This window comes from Rhea americana, unplaced genomic scaffold (genome assembly GCF_003343005.1).
Source record: "Rhea americana isolate MKP2758 unplaced genomic scaffold, rheAme1 scaffold_30, whole genome shotgun sequence".
Taxonomy (NCBI): Eukaryota; Metazoa; Chordata; class Aves; order Rheiformes; family Rheidae; genus Rhea; species Rhea americana.
The window spans coordinates 4685217-4703767 of NW_028186424.1; the positions used below are offsets into that span (position 1 = coordinate 4685217).

The window sequence follows — 18551 nt, forward strand, 5'->3', positions numbered from 1 at the left end:
TTAAGATATTCAAAAAGAGAAACCTAAGCCCTGATTTGGAAAACAATAGGTCTCTTCAACTCTAGAAAAAAAGCGCTAAGAATTACAGGTACCCAGCAACTATGATATCAAAGCTTAAAGGCATCTGAAACAGGGTTTTCAAAAAGAAACACCCCAAATAGCCCTTCTTGAAAATTTTTGCCTCAAATACCTGATTTATACACATAATTAAACACCACGTTTGTGTGCGCGTGCACGTGTTCACATGCATGTCTGCATACAAATACATGTACCTCTGACACTGCAGCTCTACTACATCTCAGCAGTTTTAGTCAAAAATAAAGAACTCCTGGTGAGTTTTAAAATTGAATTACCTATAGGTAAAGTTAAGCGTATCCATAAACAACCATAAAAATTGAACAAAACTGTGCACAAAAAATATATATATATATATCAGGCACTGGATTTTCTTTCTTTTGTAATTAAGAGGCCATTAATATATTAATAAAAGTTTTAAATATTTTATACATTCAGATATATACATATATTTTATCAGAGTAGTGTGCTTACATACAAAACATACATATGCATGCACACAAACACATGCATACACATATCACATACACACACTCGCATCATCTTATCTGCACACATCCAAATTCTTTATCTTTAAAGAAAATGCCTTAGTTTACTAGATTTGGTTCCAGGTTCTTCTAGGATTTTAGAATTATAGAAAAAGGTAACGTATCTATTATATATGAAAAAATAATCTGTACTTTATAACCAATTTTAAAATAGAAAGAAAAAAATGCACACACACTCCTCATGCTACCAGTTTTCCAATTAGGAATCAAGATATTGGAATGAATCTGGTATAAATACAATAAACAATAGTAGCTTTTTTATAAGCATATTTTTGACAATAAATGTGAACCTTTTGAAAGTTAAATTAGTACCAATTTACAGTGAGCAAAAAGTCCTCTTCCAGACAGGTCACTGCTGAGCTCCTTTCTTCTTCTGCTCCAGCTCCTGCAAGCGTTCCTCCCGGCACTGGGCATGCTGCGTTCCCACTTTGTGGGCTGTCTCTGTGGCCGCAATGTCTATCTGTGCATATCTGGAGGATCCACTCCCTGAAACAACAAACCAACCCATGTAACATATCTTTCGTGTATTCCTGGGCAAAACTGACCCAGAATTAAACTATTAAGACTCTTCTTCCACAGATTTCCTGTATGATAGTAATCTGGTCTTAAAAATAGATCTATAAAGGCAGTAAGATGATTACCTGTCCGCACACATTAAATCTATAATAAAAAAAAAAAAAAAAACTCAAAAACTTGTTATCTACATATTTTAGGCATCTAGTTTTCCTCAGAAAGTACGCACCTGAATCACTTGCATTTCTGCCCCAGGTTTGAAACTTCACCTGTATTCATCCCAGTAGAAGACAAAGCTAAACTCAATTCTCCCACTTCTGGTGCACATCTATCTTTAGTTAGCTATTATACAGTAAATGAGCACCACCTAATATTTGAAAAGAAAACAATGCTGGCATGGCAGCACTGACAGGGATTCTTCTTAGTCTGGATTACCCATAYTCTCTGAACATTTACCAGATCAACCACCTTCAGCCTCAGGCAACATGATGTTTAGTCCAGTAAGTAGCAGTAAGATAGGTAAAAGCAGCTCACTAATGGAGAGTAGAACAGCTCCCTGAATGCCCAGACTCTGGAGACTAAGAAAACTCTAGTATGAAAAAATAAGGTATTTGCASTCATTTAAGGCATCTTCAAAGCTACAGAAGTTAAGCAGGGGGTCGAGGGTTGAGATTTAGGAAAGTTTTACATCTGTTTATGGAGTTGCCTGGTTCACTGTCTTTAAGTCATCACCACTTTCATATCTCAACAGAATGTTGTACAGAGAATTTCATTAAAGTCTAGGAGAAACTTAGACTTACTACAACAAGACCCATAYAAAGATCCCAAAAAACAAAGCAAAAAGCGTTAGAATTTCAAAGTTGTAAATTTGCTGAAATAAAAAAGTAAAAACCATCAAAATTAAAACTTCTTTAGCTGAAAACTATATAAGGAAAACCTATCAATACCAAGTGTGAAGAGCACCACACCTCTAAGTGACAATACGTGGTACATTTACATGCATGTTTAAGTAGTAATTCTCCATGGTAAGCATCAGAAGTAAAATAACCCAAATCAGATGAAAGAATAAAAAAGCAAAAACAAATACTTATGCTGGCTTAATCTCTGCAGCACTTTCACATATCCTTTTATAGAAAGCAGATAGAAGAACACTATGTTCTATTCTTAAGCATTTGCTGCATGGCTAAATTCAGTATCTCCAGGAGCAAGCCCTGTTCACCTACACCCACAGCCCTGTTTCCAAAGACAGGCAAGGAAAATTAGGCAAGCTTCTAGTCCTAGTATATATGATGAAAACCTTAAAAACATGGGCAAATTACTATCTGTCAAACTCTACAGACTCAGAAATGTTCACTTTAGAAGTAGTTCATATACAGTGCACCTGTCACAAGGRTGCAACATCTTATAGAATCTCATTAGTTAAAAATCTTTCCAAAAGAGTTGGCAGTTACGAGAACTGCCTCGCTTATGTAGCAAGGTAGAACTCCTCTATTAGCAAGAAGCTATGGGTAGATGAAAAAAAAAAGAAAAAGAAAAGGATTCCTGATGTCACTTGCATCTCTGTATTTTTGCCTCCTTTGTTGTCTCCTTTGTTGTTTAAATAATATTGTAGACTTTCTTACCTCTTATGCTTGTGCTAGGTTCTTGAAGTTCCAGTTCCATGTAATGAAGTTGTTTTTTGGATGTAGGACTGACAGGAATATTAACATAGGTGGCTGTCTCACTGTGGGGTCGATCTGATGCAGAGAAGTCAGCTGCATAACCTACTGCCCCTTCTAAAATAAGTAATGTTATTATAGACATTGTTTGCAATGACTAGTGATCCATTTCATAAAAAATATTCCACCAAATATTCTGAAAGCAAACATTCAGCAGTAACAACTCAGCTTGCCAAACAGTATATTCTCCCGTCCCAGGCGAGATATGAGAAAAGTAAGCTTTCTACAGTAAAAATCCTCAAAGACAGACTAAGTAAGAATCTCTGCAGAAGACCGCAGACCACAGCCTGTAATCTCATCCTGCTGTGAAAGAAAGCAAACATTATGTAGAAGTCTTCAGACAGAAGCCCTGTATACAACATAACACTTCCCAAGACTTTCAACCCTAATGCAGTATTAGTAAAGCCTTACGGGTAGCAATTTGTCTAGAAGGACACGGACAATTATATCATGCATAGAAGATCAACCAAAATTACCAKTGGTCTAGAAACTATGTGCTGAGAAATACACTGGAGAATTGTGTAAATGAGGAGAAGGCAAGCTCGAGGAGATGATGCTGACAGTCTACATGCACCAATTTGAAAAAGAGAGAAACAATATCTAGTCAGGATAGACAAAAATAATAAAAGACTTAAATTGCAGGACAGTAATAAAGGAAGAAAAGAATTAGATTGGGCAGTGGAAGAACCTGGCTAATAGTAAAGACCATAAGAACGCTAGAGGAAGCCCCATAGAGGTGRAAGAATTTCTGCATCTAAAAACATCTAGGAAAAAGCCAGACTAACAGGAAGCTAGACTATCAGGAAACATTTTTCTATGAAGTGGTTCTGACTGAAAAGAGACTCTTTTGCCTGTTCAGTGACTTCTCAAGACCTCTTCCAGCCCTACTTTCTATTATTCTAACCTTGTCTGGAGTGAAACTAAAACRGAAGATATAAGGATAATGTTCCTTTCGTTGGCCAACAAGGCACTTCAGCTTTCCGCTCCTTCCCATCAGGCACCTACACCTATTTTTTCAAACTATAAACACCAAGAGAAAGAAACCTCACAGAATTACCCAGGCTATCAGAGAGCCAAATACAAACACATACTCTATCTGTGCTCTGGCAAGGATGCGAGTTGCATCCTCATTGCCTGACTCATTAGGCTAGTAAACGGTCTGATGCAGATCTCCTTCCATCAGTCCTGTTGAAGCTTTTTCCCTTACAATGATGACTGGGTCAATGCTTGAGTTTCCTGCTCTGTGGCTGCAACATTCTTGCAAGATACAATTAATTTAAAAATTATAGTTCAAATCAGCACAGAAAGGTGTCAAATTAAAATTTGACATATTAAATGCAGATACACCTTATCACTAGAATTCAAATAYAGACCATCTCTCCCTTAAACTGTCCTTTGTGCGAGCTGTACCCAACTCAAAGCACTTCACAGGACAAAAGAGAAAATCTATTTGAGAATACTGCTTCTGGATCTCCAGAGTTTGCATGAAGAAGACCGAACAGCTTCTTTGCTCCCAAAAAGCCACATTACTCACTGGGTTTTGCTTTTGCTCAGCAGCACACATTCAGGTAGGCAATGAAAGACGTCAGGGGCCTAGGGAGCAGGGCTCCCGAGCTCATCAACGATTCTCCCACACTGCAATCACATGCTAACRACAGTCAGATGCATAGCCCTGAGTGTCCTAAGAAGTCACATTTTAAATTGCAGAGCAAATTACTGCTGTTGGCTCTTACTTCAGCTAGTGCCAGGAGGAATGCTCTGTAGCCTGCAGGAATCGGCAGTACTTGATATTAAAATGCTTCTGTCAAATGAGTTCATAGRGAAGACTGTTTTGACTGTTGTTATTGCCTAGATGCCATCATTCATTTTTAATTTTTTTTTTTCCCAAACTTTGTTAAACATAAAAATATAGATTAGATTAGCAGCACTGACCTCTCAAGGCTATTGTGTTTTATTTTAACACATTTCCCGTTTTCCTTCTTTAAGGTTTGTCTTTGGAAATAGCTTGGGTGCTGGGGGAGGAGTGGGTGTTTTGTTTTGAACATTTTAGTCCATAATCAAAGCTAGCTTTCTCTAGAACCAGAACAAAATAATCCTGCAATTATACATTTACATTTAACTGAGTAAGTCGATGGAAAAATAGTTATCAYAGGCATGCAATAGACCCACAGACACTAGCCATCATCACTTGAGAAAAGCACGCTACTGAGCAAGAGGTAATAAGATGCCTGTGGGTGGTTGATTAGCTGTTAGGAAGGGAATAATCTTGCTCAAAGTATGCCATGACTTTAGTTTGGAAAGCCTGTCTCTAGCGGAAATGTAAAATCCAATACCAGATAAGGAATTCTAAGTTGCTCCTGCATATTCTCTGAATTTCTTGAATGACAGTTTCTTATTTCTAAGAACTGCAGAGAGAGCACCTTAGGACCATCAATTAATTCAATTTAGGAATGAAAAATGCAAGAGAAAAATGGTTTCATATTCAGGGTCTCCCTCTCCCTGCAGTTATCCCATTCGGTCCTTCCTTGCTCCCAGAGAAACCCCACCTCTAAACTTCACTTGCTGCCATTCCCTTTTCGGCCCAGTCTGACACTGCCTGGATGCAATGGAGAGGCAAGAAGGTGGCCAAGGCTATTTACAGCAGAGAAGAGAACAACTTCTTATAGCCAACCAACAGCAGCTGCAAATGACCATTAATGGGAATCTTTTCTTCTTCTTAGCCTGTATYGTGAACAGCGGAGATGGCTCCTACACAGTCAAGCCACAGCAGGAGTTGTCAGAGACTGCATGAGTTTCCAAGATACTGGAATCTCTCCAGATTTAAGCTATTTAAATCAAAAGGAGCCTCTACCGTGCAGTCCACAGTTTTTAAAGGCTTGAAAGTCAGCCATTTTCTTTGACAGATTTTCATAAAGAACGCAATGGAGCAACCATGAAGTAACCCACTRTTTTTCATCACATATTCAAGCAAGAGAAATCACTTCACCTTCAAACATGGTTTACAGAAATTGCTAACTTATTCTAGAGTCCAAAGGAATTTGGCCTGGCCATGCCATGCCGTGGCAGAACCACAGCATGAAAACCTGCATGCCAAGTAGTTGAAGCTGTTAGCAAATGACAGTCCTAKGACTGATCCAGAACCATGGGTAGTCATGGAGAGGATAATTTTGAGGTCTCTCTATATACTGTTAAAGTGATGTACAAGGAATCTGAGTGAGATCTCCTCAAAATTACCTGGCACRAAAACAAGCAAACTACAGCAAACTAAATAGTTGAGGGGTTTCCAAAAGCTGAATGTAATACCTCATTTAGACTACCCAAGGGATTTTCCTGAGAAGCATATTTGGAGAACAGTTTATTAATTGGTGGAGCTTTGCACAAGAGAGGCAAAAGCAGCACACAGAACAAAGAAACCCCAGGCAAAAATCAAATATTCCTGCTATAAATTGATCCAAAGGAAAAAAACAAATCAAGAATGAAGTTGGGCAAACTGTAATGGTAGCAAAGGAACAATCTCCTGTTGTTTAGTCTGTACTGTTTTAACAGAAGCTAGGCTTTGTAAACATAGAAATACTTTGCTTTTCATTTTTTCTCCTAATAAAAAACTCTCAGACTATAAAACCTGGCTTATGTAATATTTATTTGAAGAGAGATATTTATCTGAAGAATAGAATGCAGCCAAAAGCTCCTGCTTAGAAAACAGGGTACACAGCGCCACGGAAAAGTGCTTTCAGCAGTATTTTCTGAATGAACTGGGGCTAGTAGGTGGGGATTTAGAAGAGTAGGATTTCAGATTATCGTGGAGGGTGAGTTTGGGACAAARACAAATCAAAATGTACATTTATAATGTGGAGATATTGTGAAAGAATTGGCAGAATATGATGACTGCCTGGGGAAAAAGAGAAGAAAGAAAAAGCAGTTAAAATTTGTAACCTCAGAAAAGTAAAAYAGAAAATATGATGGCATTAAAGAGTAAAAGAGAACAAAAAAGATAACATGGTTGGGGAAGGGAAGAAAAGAGTCTCTCTTTTAGTAGTTATTCACATTTTGACCCTATGTAAGCACCATCCTCCAGCATCTGCAATACAAATAACTCAGAAAATAAAACAACCAACACCATAAACAAAGCCCCAAGATGTATGTGTGTATATATAAATATATATATGTTTGTGTGTGTGCACACATGCAAAGCTTATGTGTTCACAAGCCAACATCTGAAAAATTAATATTTAGAAGAGATACACAACATATAATAAGAAAGAGAAAAAAAACAATAAAAGACACTAATGTCTTCCGCTACAACGGGTTGCAGAGATCTTTACTCACCAGATTCCTCCGAGCTAGTAGGAGTTCCAGGTTCTGCAGAAAGTGTCAGCATCTCATAACCGCCTTTAGGACCTAGAATACAGGAACACTGTCAACGGCTTTGGGCTTAATAAATTGCACAAGAAAAACAAAGTATATAATTTTCTAGTTTTGACTTCTAATGTTACAATCTAAGTAACAGGGAAAAATGTCAGAAGTGACAAATAGTGGCTAGCATTAACTTTTCTGGGGTGGGGATGCAAGCATTTTCKGATAAGTGCAATAGCAAGGAAATTATCGGTAGGGCATTTTTACAGGTATCCACACTGAAGGCCAYTGAAGTCAACTCTGTGCTTTCTACAGGTGGATGTGGGAAAGGCAAAGCTGTCCTGAATGCATGAACTGGGGAGACGTGGGTGGGTGATCTTGCRAGTATCTGGAAGACTCTTGTTAAAATTCCACCTCCAGCATGATGGATAACTTCTCCATTTGTGACAAAGTCCTGTAGAAAGTGCTTGAACTAGCCCTTCCAAAGRGCACTTTGCTTTGCAAGTGCAAATCGTCACCTTCACAAGAAGCCAGACTGCGCAAGATCACTGACGCTTCCAGAGCACTAGGCTGGAAAAAGATGCCCAGATTCCCTCATGACCTGAAACTGCACCTCAGTTCAGACAAGGCAAGCTAAAAAGCTATGCCCATAGTATCAGCATACTGGGATAMGCTTTGGGCTACAAACACAATTTTATATGCTTACTTGCAGGTACTTGTGTGTTTCTTCCTTATCATGAAATATCTTTAAATTGGAAGTTTTTTTTCCCCCCACATCTCATTGCTAGGATACAGGGTTTCTCATGGCCTGAGGTGGRKKKKTTTTTTTKKTKKTTTTTTTTTTCTTTTGGTGGGTGCCCTTTGTTAAAGTGCTGGCAGCATTTTACTGCTGTGAATAAGATTACTGTCTATGTAATGACACTTATCTCATCTATCACTGCCTCTTCTAAACTTATCCCATCTGTCAATGCCTTTCTAACAAAACCCAGCAAATCTTTTTTTTTTTTTTTTTAAGGTCTTACAATAGGGAATCAATCATACATTATTTTTAACATTTTAGTTTAAATTGAGTTAAACTTACATGCACAAACATACCTCCTAACCACTTATACCTACCAGCTTGCAKACTGTGCCCTTTATGCGCTTTCAGAGATCCAGAAGCTGCCATGACAGAAGAAGGACCTGTTTTCAAGGAGAGGTATTCATATTAATTCTAAATTYCTGTTGCTATTATTAGATATCTGCTGTGCCTCAGCATTCTTAGTAAGTGTTTCTGAAACACCACAAAAATTCTGGTAAGAATTTTAAGTCATTGTTCTTCATTCAAGCAACATCCCCCCCCCTATTTTTTCCTTTTTCTGCTCTATTCTTTATCCTGAGGTTGTGCCATTATAGTCTAATTTTGCTGATGTCTTGTCTTTTGGAAGAAAGGATGCCCCCTATAAAACTCTGAGATACTACCAGTCGTCTTGACCTGAGGAGTAAAATGGCAGTGGAAAACTCTGAGTAASAGTTGCCTCTGCAATCCATAAAGTAGCTTTGGTATAAGCTAACCACAGTTTTTAAAGCTGTCACTAAATCTCATCAGACTGGATTCAAAACCTATTAAAGTTAACGGAAAGAACTGAATCTCAATTCCAGCAGTCCCCCATCCAGTTTTCAGCATGAAAAACGTAACAATCCGCGGCAGAGTGAAGGGTGGGGGAAGGATCCAACTCCAGCAGGGTTTGGACGCAGGTCRTGGCCAGTTCTCGTGCAATACTGTTGGAGATGTTCCAGCCAGGACAGCTTCCGAGGGCACGGTCAATGGTACAGGCGGTCTCCTTTCCCCAGCCCTATTCAGATCAGCATGAATCTGCCCTAACTACAGGTTCAGATATGGAAGCTGGAGGTAACAAAAGTTAGCAAAGCAGTTCAGAGCATCCAGAAACGTTCAGGACAGGACACATGTAGTGTGGTTTGTCCACATGCATACATCCCTTCTTCATTTTACCAGCAAACTGCTCAGCATCATACCGACCTATTCAGGGAGCGCTATCCCCATCTAACCACGAGTTTCTTGCCTCTACTGCTCTTGCTGTGGGCATCTAGATCTCGGYGACTGCCATTTACTTCCTAACATGAGCAATTTCAAGGAAGCTTCTTGTGCAAGTAAATTGTACTTAATTGTACTTAAGCGTACGTACTCAGGAACTGATTTGGTATCTTAATACCAAATCAGACTATAGAACCTTTGCATACTCTGGTGAGAACCTAACCAGTAAAAACACTTTGAAATGTTGTGTTTAATGAGACTCCTGATGTCAATAAAYGCAAAAATAGGACAAATAACACCTGCATGCTCTCCATTAAGGGATTTACTTATATTGTCGCCATATCTGCTTTTTGTTTTTTCCCTTCTCAGAGCATCCTATCCTGTCCCTGCATTAATAAGAGTACCAAAATACACCTTGTGCAGGTGAAAGTTTTACCTTGCTTTCAGCAGAAGATGACGGCTTTAGGCTAATTGCAGCCCCACCACAACACAAAGCGTTCTCCCCCTCTGCCCCCATACTGGAGAAACAAAACAAAACAGAACCAACACAGGCCCAACCTCTGTGCAACTCAGTTGAAATCATTCTGCAAGGAAGGTGAATTTTTAAGCAATATTTTCAGGATCTATGAAAAGTACACAGGAGAGGAAAGGAAAGCRAAAACAACAAAATATTCCAATCCATTTATGGTCGAGCTGAAGTTTTCCCATTTAGGGCCAGTTTAAAAAGAATCATATTAACACTTCAGAATTTGACCTGTTGCATTTTTCTCATGTTCAAATATTGCGACTAACAAATGTTTACAYAGTCAAATCTCTCACGGAATTTCCTTTAGGCTTTGAACTGCCTTGTATAAACACACGTCAAAAGAGATTGGCCCAGATGTTTTCTTCTTTCTTCTTAATAGCTACCGTACATATTGGCTTGTTTATCTTTTATGAAACCTAGAATAATTCTTGTAGCAATGGAAAGAGCCAATTAGCAAGATAAATTGCTGAACACACCAAGCATCCAGTAGGAGACAGACACTCCCTTTCATCACTGTTTTTGTCTTCCAAGGTATTAAGAATTAATTTTTCCACTTTCCAGTGGCACCCAGTTCTGTGTGGCTGACTCTCCCGCATTTTTTAAAAACTGAGTAGTTCAGCTGGAAAGTTATTTGCATTCTACTTTCCTCAACATGCAAGAGGAAGAAGATATTCAAAATGTGACAAAGTAAAGGTATGCTGTCTCCTCTCCGAACGTTTTGTATTCCTATCGGTGACTAGAATTCAGACCTCTGATGYAGATAGATAAAACAAAAGCAACTGCTACCTGAAACGGGGTTGGGTTTCGTTTTTGTTTTGTTTTGTTTCTGTGTTTTTTGGTTTTTAATATCATACTCATTTCCTCATGCCCACTCTTAAAGAATAAGTGCAATTTGCCACATGTGCCACAAGAAGCCACGGGGGGAGGATACAGTAACAGAGAGGAGAGAAGCTGGAGTAAGTGCTCTGAACAGGGCCCAGCCAGCGACATTTTCAAATCCTGTCGCGTACGATTGCGTGACCAGTTAGGAGACACGTGCAACGCACACCCKGCGCTCGCGTCCCACCGCCCAGCCTCCTCTTCGCCTCCGCAGAGCAGGGCAGAGTTCGAAGGCCTCGGCCACTGGATTTTCTGACTCCTCCTCAGGACAGGAGGAAACACTGTGCTCCAAGATAAAGTCCTGCTTCTTATTAAACAACAAATATCTTTATCATGAGCCAATCAACTTATCTATCACCTTCTTTGAAAACAGGTATCTTGCTTAGAAGAGCATCCAAAGACTATAGCTACTGTTTTACAGGAGAAAGACTGCAAGCACACCATTTTTTTTCATGTAAATGTAACAGAGGACTTCCTGATTCTATACAATTGACTTCTAAAGTTTCCTTGATTTTGTTGTTTTTCTGTTTTCAAAGTGACTTCATATATTTTATGCTATACAAATAGCATTACCTGCAATACATAAAAGCTGAGCGGGATGCGTAAAAAATGCTCATCTGCTCTACAGATTTCACCGTGTTCAAAAATGCTTCCTGTCTAACTGGAAACTTCAGAAAAACGAAACTTCAGAAGTAGTAGAACCACTCCCAACCCGAAATCCATTCAAGCACATTGACTGTTCAAATATTGCTTCGAAAGAATCACAGAGGAGCTAAACACCTCCTTTATTCATCTTCCCATGCTGTAGGGCCACTACAGCCCAACCTTCCATCCTTAAAAATGCAAAACTGTTAGGCTGGACTCACCATCAGGTTTTGTGCAAAGAATCTCACTGAGGGTTGTTTGAAAGCTATACTTTTGGAGTTGCGCTAGATACTTTTGGTGTGTATCTAGACCAAACAGTTCTGACRCACCTAAGTCGGGATCTGTGCAGGCCACAGATGAAGGCCATAGTGAAGGAACCTTAGTGGGAGAGGTGGGAAACCAAAATAATCACTAGGTTGGCAAATAAGGTTTCTTATCTCTCTTATCTAGATGGCTGGGACAAATAATCTCCCCAGATTTCAGTGTCAGAGAAGCCATGGGGAAGCAGGTCAGACACAAAGGTAAGGATCACCAYGGTGTGGACTCACTTTCTGCCTCACGTAAACAGAAACCAGCCATGACGATGAAGCAGCAGCATTTGAATCATTCACTAGTGGCTGGTTTCACAGTGAAGATATTTTTTCTTTCTAGGCTTCTAGCAACTCAGATATGCACTAAGACCAAGGCTTAGCTTGTAAATGCAATACATGTTTTAATCAGCTTACCTAAACCACTTACGCTGAGCTCTTATTTTTCTYCTCCTACAGGAATGATTTTAAATGCACTTATTTAATAAAGTATAGTCAAGAAAGAGCATGTCATATTATGGCAGGGTTTTATTAATCAATTTCTCATTATTATAATACTGTTCTATTAAAATGTTCAGCTCTGTGATGTATGATGGTGGACACTGTTCAGCACAGTCCTTTGCTCGCTCATTAAAAATACCATGGTGTACTTTGTCTTCCTTCATCTGAAAAACTGATAATTTATAAAACCTGAGGACATACTAAACTTCTGGGAATTATAAATTATTTTCAAMGTAAACAAAAACAGCAAACACAGTACAGGCCAGACTCTTCTTTCTCGCTGATCTAAATTAATTCCTTGAAGCTTATTCCTAAGCTTGGAATAGAAGAAKCAAGCTGAACAGGTTTGCAAAAATAAACAAACAGATAAATATATAGATAAAATTTTTAAAAATGAAAGAAGAAAGTCTAAGTTGCCAGATAGCTGAGTTCATTTTCAGCACCCATTKCCTCTGTTATACATTTAATTTTATTCTTTTCTTCCTTTCCCCCTTTCTTGACTCCCTATCTACCTAAGAACAATTTAATTGAGGAACGGTGTTCATAGTCAGGATCTTGACATTTTAGCTCAACTCCARTATTTGTTCCTAACTACAACCTCTCCAAGCATTTCCAGTCAAGCATTGCGTAGGTCTTGTATTACAAGCAAAGAGGCTGCCAGAGAGCAAGACAGTTTGTTGCAATGCTGATGACTTTGCTCATTTACAATATGGAAAAAAATGGAATTGCACAGACAGAAAAGAATTCAAGAGTCACAAAACTTATCAGTATTCAAGTAAACTGCTTCCAAGAGGGAGAGAAGAGATTTTTTGGGTTATTTTCCAATTCAGTTATTGATTTTTGCATTGCCAGAGCCTGCAGCACTAAAGTACAGGGAGGTCATGAATTGAGACGGGAGTCAAATTCAGACCTCCCACTACAGTTGTTTAACTTGGGTGTTGAAATGCCTGAGGMTGGGTCTGACTCCTGGGAATGCCCAGGCATTCAGACTCCCCATAGCTAATGGGAAGGGACAGGTGCTTCCAAAAAAAAAAATGGCACAGACAGCCTACATGAAATGCCTTCTCCAGGTACTGTAAAGGGAGCCTAAGCACTTCTGCAAACCCACTCCAAGAATTTGGTTTCTCTAAAGAGGAGTCCTTGGCTCCGCAGAAGTCTTGCGTTTCCAACTGCTTGGTTCTCTTGGAAGGGTTGACAAAYAAGGACAGAAAGAGTGGGCTTTTCCCTCATACACACACCCAAGACAGCYTCGTGGTTTAAATATCATCAGTGAAAGAGGAGATATAGGGCTGAGATCTCCTCAGCTGAGGAACTCCAAATATTTTGAAGGAGAACATGAAAAGCATTATAAGTGAACTTCCTGTCTAAGATGCCGCAATAAGCTGGAAGGAAGCACAAGTTTTAATAATAGCCCTAAATCACAGCAAGAAAGGTTAAAGGTAGCTATTTGGAAATACAGAGTAAATGTAAGAATAGCAAAGCACTTTGGATGGTTTAGGTGGAGTAAGARTTCTCCATCATTGCAGAACACGCTAAACAAAGWAGTACTGGAGACATGCACRTAATACATCCTAATCCTGGGCAGAAGTACTGGAGACATGCACATAATACATCCTAATCCTGGGCAGAGGTATGAACTAAACAACCCATTGATCCCCGCTATAATCAAGATGACCACCAGCTCTTTATCTTACTCTTCTGTGAAGGGAAGTGCTGGGTTCTGGTTCCAGCTCTTAACACTGAGCGTGCACCTCATTCGTGATCCCTTAATTCAAAACACACGAGATGCTCCTGAAGTAGAAACTCACATACATATCTCTGAATTTGCATCCACTAGACCAGACTACAAAATTTCTTAAGCATTCATGGCAAACTGTATATATAGGCCTCATAAGAACAACTTAGTCCAAAATGTACTAAATCTAGGCACCCCCTGAATCCAGCAGCCGCAGATAACAGGCAATTTGAATCACTCTTGAATGCAAGTTCCTATCAGTTTTTTAAGGTCTATAATGATCACAAATACAACTTATTAAYTATACTTTAGAGCAGGCATATTTACATCACATAACTCCAAAGCATCCCTTACCTTGATCTCTGTCGAAAAGCTATAGGAACAGTTAGAATACTACCACTGCAAATGCAAACAATCTAATTCAGTCTCTTTTTCTAATCAGTTTTGCCAAAGTTATTTGTAAAAAAAATAACAAAATAATTTACATATAATAATACATATAATGTCAGGCAGACATTAATGTAGAAATATCTTGCCATGTAYCTGTGCAAGACAGCTTTTGAAACTAGCTACCTCAGATCAGTACTCTCCCATATAAACAACATATAAAAACATATAGTAGATAAATAAATAAAAGTTCTAATGATGTTCTTTAACTCCAGTAAAATGYTTGAAATACTGCTTGGTACCAACAGACTTTCATATGTGGCTTGAGTTAAAAATCATGAAAGCAAGAAATCCAAATATGACAGTTGTTATTTTCAAAGTATTGCAACACCAAGTTTAATCCAATTATACTTGTAATGAGCACAAATACAAAAGACAATACTTCATAATGAAATATCCGTGGATAATAAATATGAAACATTATCGAATCAGAGAAAATACTCTGTTTGCTTTTGTACCCTGGGAAAATAGTATCATATTTAAGAATAAAGTTCCACAGGTATATAATGAGACTATGTAAGATAAGACAAAGATGGCAAAAAAAAGGCTAACTTAAGAGTCACTAGCTTTAAAGGCTGCATCTGCCTAAACAATTTTATATTTATTCCAAAATGTATTCATTTTTTTTCTTACATAATGTTTTCCCATTGCACAACATACGAAAACTCATCCAAATTTCTTCAGTATTGTATCTTTCCTTTCTGTGGATTCAAAAACCTCTCCTGTACTTCTGCATTCCCAATCTGCTTAATGGCAGATTTTATCACAATAACTCTTTCATCCAAAATTAAGTTTTTGTGTCAGATATTATTTGCATCCACAAATATCATTTATATATCATATGTGTTCATCACTGAAATTAATGCAGAGACAATATCATACCCACCACATGCAGCAATAGACTCATGTTCCCCTCTATTTATACACCCTTCCATCACATAAAGCACTCTGCTTTACTCCAGYTGATTAGAGGACTAGAAACCTGAGTACTAGAAGGAAAGATAAAATTGGAAGTAATGATCCAATTTGTGCTTCTACTTGCAACTTTACAAATCTAGAGTAATTTCACTGACTGGAATGAAACAACTAGGAATGAGACCTGCTAAATGCTTCTGGATTTTCCCCTGCTAACACAAAGGAATAAAATTACTCACAACCTTCTCCCCTAAAAAGCTCCTTATCCGAGGTACCTAACTTGATTCAGTCATACAAGCATAAGGCAGCTATGCTTCTTTGTGTACTTGTCAAGATGTTTAAAAGTAATAAAYAAACATAAGCAAAAAACATCTATCAGAAGCAGGAAACCTGGTAAGTTAGTGAGTCCACTGAATTATCAAAGAAGCAAGGGAGCAGTTAAGGAATACACAGATGCTTGAGATGCTAAATGACATTTTTGCACCAATTTCTCAAAGAAATAAGATGAACACAGTACACAAACCCTAGTATATTYAAAGAACTATGAAGAGTTGTCTTTGAGGCGAAGTGATGATACAACAGGTGCCAGACCCACCTGGCTAAATAGGGAACTCCAGATGACTAAGACACTTTACTGATAATTGTACTGTAAATCTGTACAGTAAAAGATAGGCAATGTGTTACCTGTGCCTTAACCATCTTTGCAGGCCAGATACTCAACTCCCTTCCCTTACTGATTTTGTCGGTCAATCAGTAGCTCTACTGACATGCGCAAAGCAGCTCCAGGTTGTATCAGGTAAGGATCCAACCCATGTCCATGGGTTCTTTAGAAACCTGGGCCTACATACTAAACTTCTAAACCAAGATTACCTTGGGCGCTAATATAGCCTAAAAGATGACTTTATTGACCTTTGYCTATATGAGCAGAAAAAGCACTAAGTAGCTTTATATGAAAACAACTTTGAGCTTCTTTAGACTATAAAAGGAAGGGAATAGCAAACATATTAACCTTTACAAYCAAAGATACTACAATCGCAGCAGAAACAACTAAAGAGGATAATTCTCAATACAGTCTTTAGTTCTACTCCCATTGATCCACTGTTTCTCTCATTACAAGTCTTTACTTAAGTATTATTATTTAACAAAGCAAATAACTAAATAACTCCTACCTGGTATAGCTGGTAAGACTCCAGACTGTAAAACTGCTGTTCCCTAAAGAAAACAGAAAATTTTAGAATGAAAAATCTCTGCATAAGACATAGAAACTTTACAAAGAAYAGAAAAAATGGCAAATAAATCACTTCACCAAAAAGGCTTAGTCTGTGTTTTAAAAAACAGAACAGGAGCAAAGCAACACCTGAAGGTGTGCAGAACATACATATTTAAGTTGTAAATCCTTAGTTTACCTTAGTAAAAGCTACCTAACTTTGCTTCGGTTGCTTTGCTCAACTGTAGCAGGCACAACAAATCTTAGCACTATTGAATCAGTCCTGAATTAAGCTGCAGAAGGGAAGAAAATTCACATTCAGAAGCAGATGATACAAAGATGGAGTAACCAGATTAATGTATGTAAGTATCTGCTTGAAACGCTTCTGGCTGTGAGCAGCCAGAAGCCTGGTGTGCTCCCACGACTTGGCTCTATAAAAGCAACACATCATATCCTAGAGCCAAGATAGATTTTAGACTGCTGACAAATGCCACCTATGAAAGCTTCGTACCATTGCATCTGCTTAGGGTTGCTCATGTCATGGTGGTATGGTGGCAGCTGGGACACATCAAAGCAGTTGGGCACAGAGCACCAGCACTAATCCATATTTAATTCTAAGTGTGTTCCAAAGTATGAGGGCAGGCTACGTTTCTCCCCAAATAAATTATCTAAATAATTCAAAGTTAGTATGGACCATACTCTGACATGTAGCATGTTTGATTTCCAGCCAGGATCAAGGCTGCTCCTCCACTACAACATCACGGTGGGCTATGAAGTCAGTGTATTCTGTGCTACTGAACACCCCTCTCCCCAAAAGATCTTTTCTTTCTGTGATCTTGACAAGAAAAGAATTCCTCAATATCACCCATTCTTTTCAATCAATAAATGCATCTTCTGGGCTTTGGAGTGGAAAATCTGTTAGACCTGAGCAGCACCACTGCAAAGTTCCAAAGCAATAATAGTTTGTTTTATATTAACACCCGAGAGTAATTTTCTCATTTTGAATATAAGATTTGTAATTCCAGATATTGCTCTGCTTGCTCCACTTTCTCTTGAAGTGATAGTTTTTAGAAGCACTGAGGACTCTACATACACTACTTATCTTCCACTCTACATAGRCATTGTGTTAACTTCCCCCAAAATTTTTCAGCAACAAATCAGAATATATTTACTTAGTATCCATGCAGAAATTCAAGTGATATGAATTCCTGCACAAGATTTTCATAAGGCATACATACTAAGATGCAAAGTTTATTATATAATACACAGTTTAATTCAGAAAAGGCAACACTGAACAACAAGATAGATGGAGAAAAGAAAATGCATAGAAATTATTCTCCTCAAGACAAATCTAACTACTGAAACAACCAGTCATCATGTTTTCTGGAAAATGATCTGTCAGACTGCTTTCAAGTGCTGGTGCTTACTGATACAAGAATCGGAGCTTATTTTCTTCATAGTATACTAATAATGAAACTTCCAGTTGTTTACTGCTTCTAAATCTTTTTTCTGAGCTACCTTCCACTTTTTAGAGATTAAAAATGTGAATTCAAGGAAGGGCGGGGAGCGAAGACAGAATTAGCAGCCAGGTAAAGGGCTCAGTTAAGTGGAAAGACTCTCATTGGCTTTGAGGGAACTTGGAATGAATGGGAAAAAGATGAGAGAAGTATATACTGATTCTGTTTCAGGCAAAATATACATTAAAAGAGTTTAATCAAACCTTTTTTAAGCTTTAAAAAGGGACAGTRTTGAAATGTGCAACACAAAACAACCCTGAATGTGGAAAAGAACACTGGAGACGGGATGCTCTTGCCTGGTCCTACTGCAGACATGCCATCTACAGCCTCAATATTTCTTGTGTATTCAWGCTAGCTGTATATTTTTAGCATATCAGACATTGAATTCAAACAACWGTTTACAGTTGATTTCTGAAACAAAAAAAGCAGTATTTCAGAAAATTGTGTCTCCCATTATTAATTTAAACCAGAATGGATGATATTTGTTTCTATAGTTACTGTGTGCCACCACAGAAGTTGCTACTTTCAATGGGGAATTGTGCACAGGTATTTGCATAGATAAAGTGCAGAGGACTTTGGAGTCCACTGTGAGGAATATTCTATTTATTTAGGAAATCTGATTTTTTTTT

The 18551-nt window shown here is 38.3% G+C and overlaps 1 protein-coding gene across 2 annotated transcripts in view; it reads right to left on the reverse strand.

Annotated features, from left to right (window-relative positions):
• Nucleotides 1-439: 439 nt before the first annotated feature.
• Nucleotides 440-18551, reverse strand: part of DOK7 (docking protein 7) — a 70379-nt gene continuing 52267 nt past the window's right edge. For both annotated transcript variants that reach the window (XM_085309627.1, XM_085309625.1), the window contains 5 exons: nt 16368-16410; nt 8324-8389; nt 7181-7252; nt 2759-2911; nt 440-1109 (listed from right to left, as the gene is read on the reverse strand). In XM_085309627.1, coding sequence (XP_085165753.1) covers nt 973-1109; nt 2759-2911; nt 7181-7252; nt 8324-8389; nt 16368-16410 — 471 coding nt within the window. In that variant the 3' untranslated portion in view covers nt 440-972. The remainder of the gene's footprint in view (nt 1110-2758; nt 2912-7180; nt 7253-8323; nt 8390-16367; nt 16411-18551) is intronic.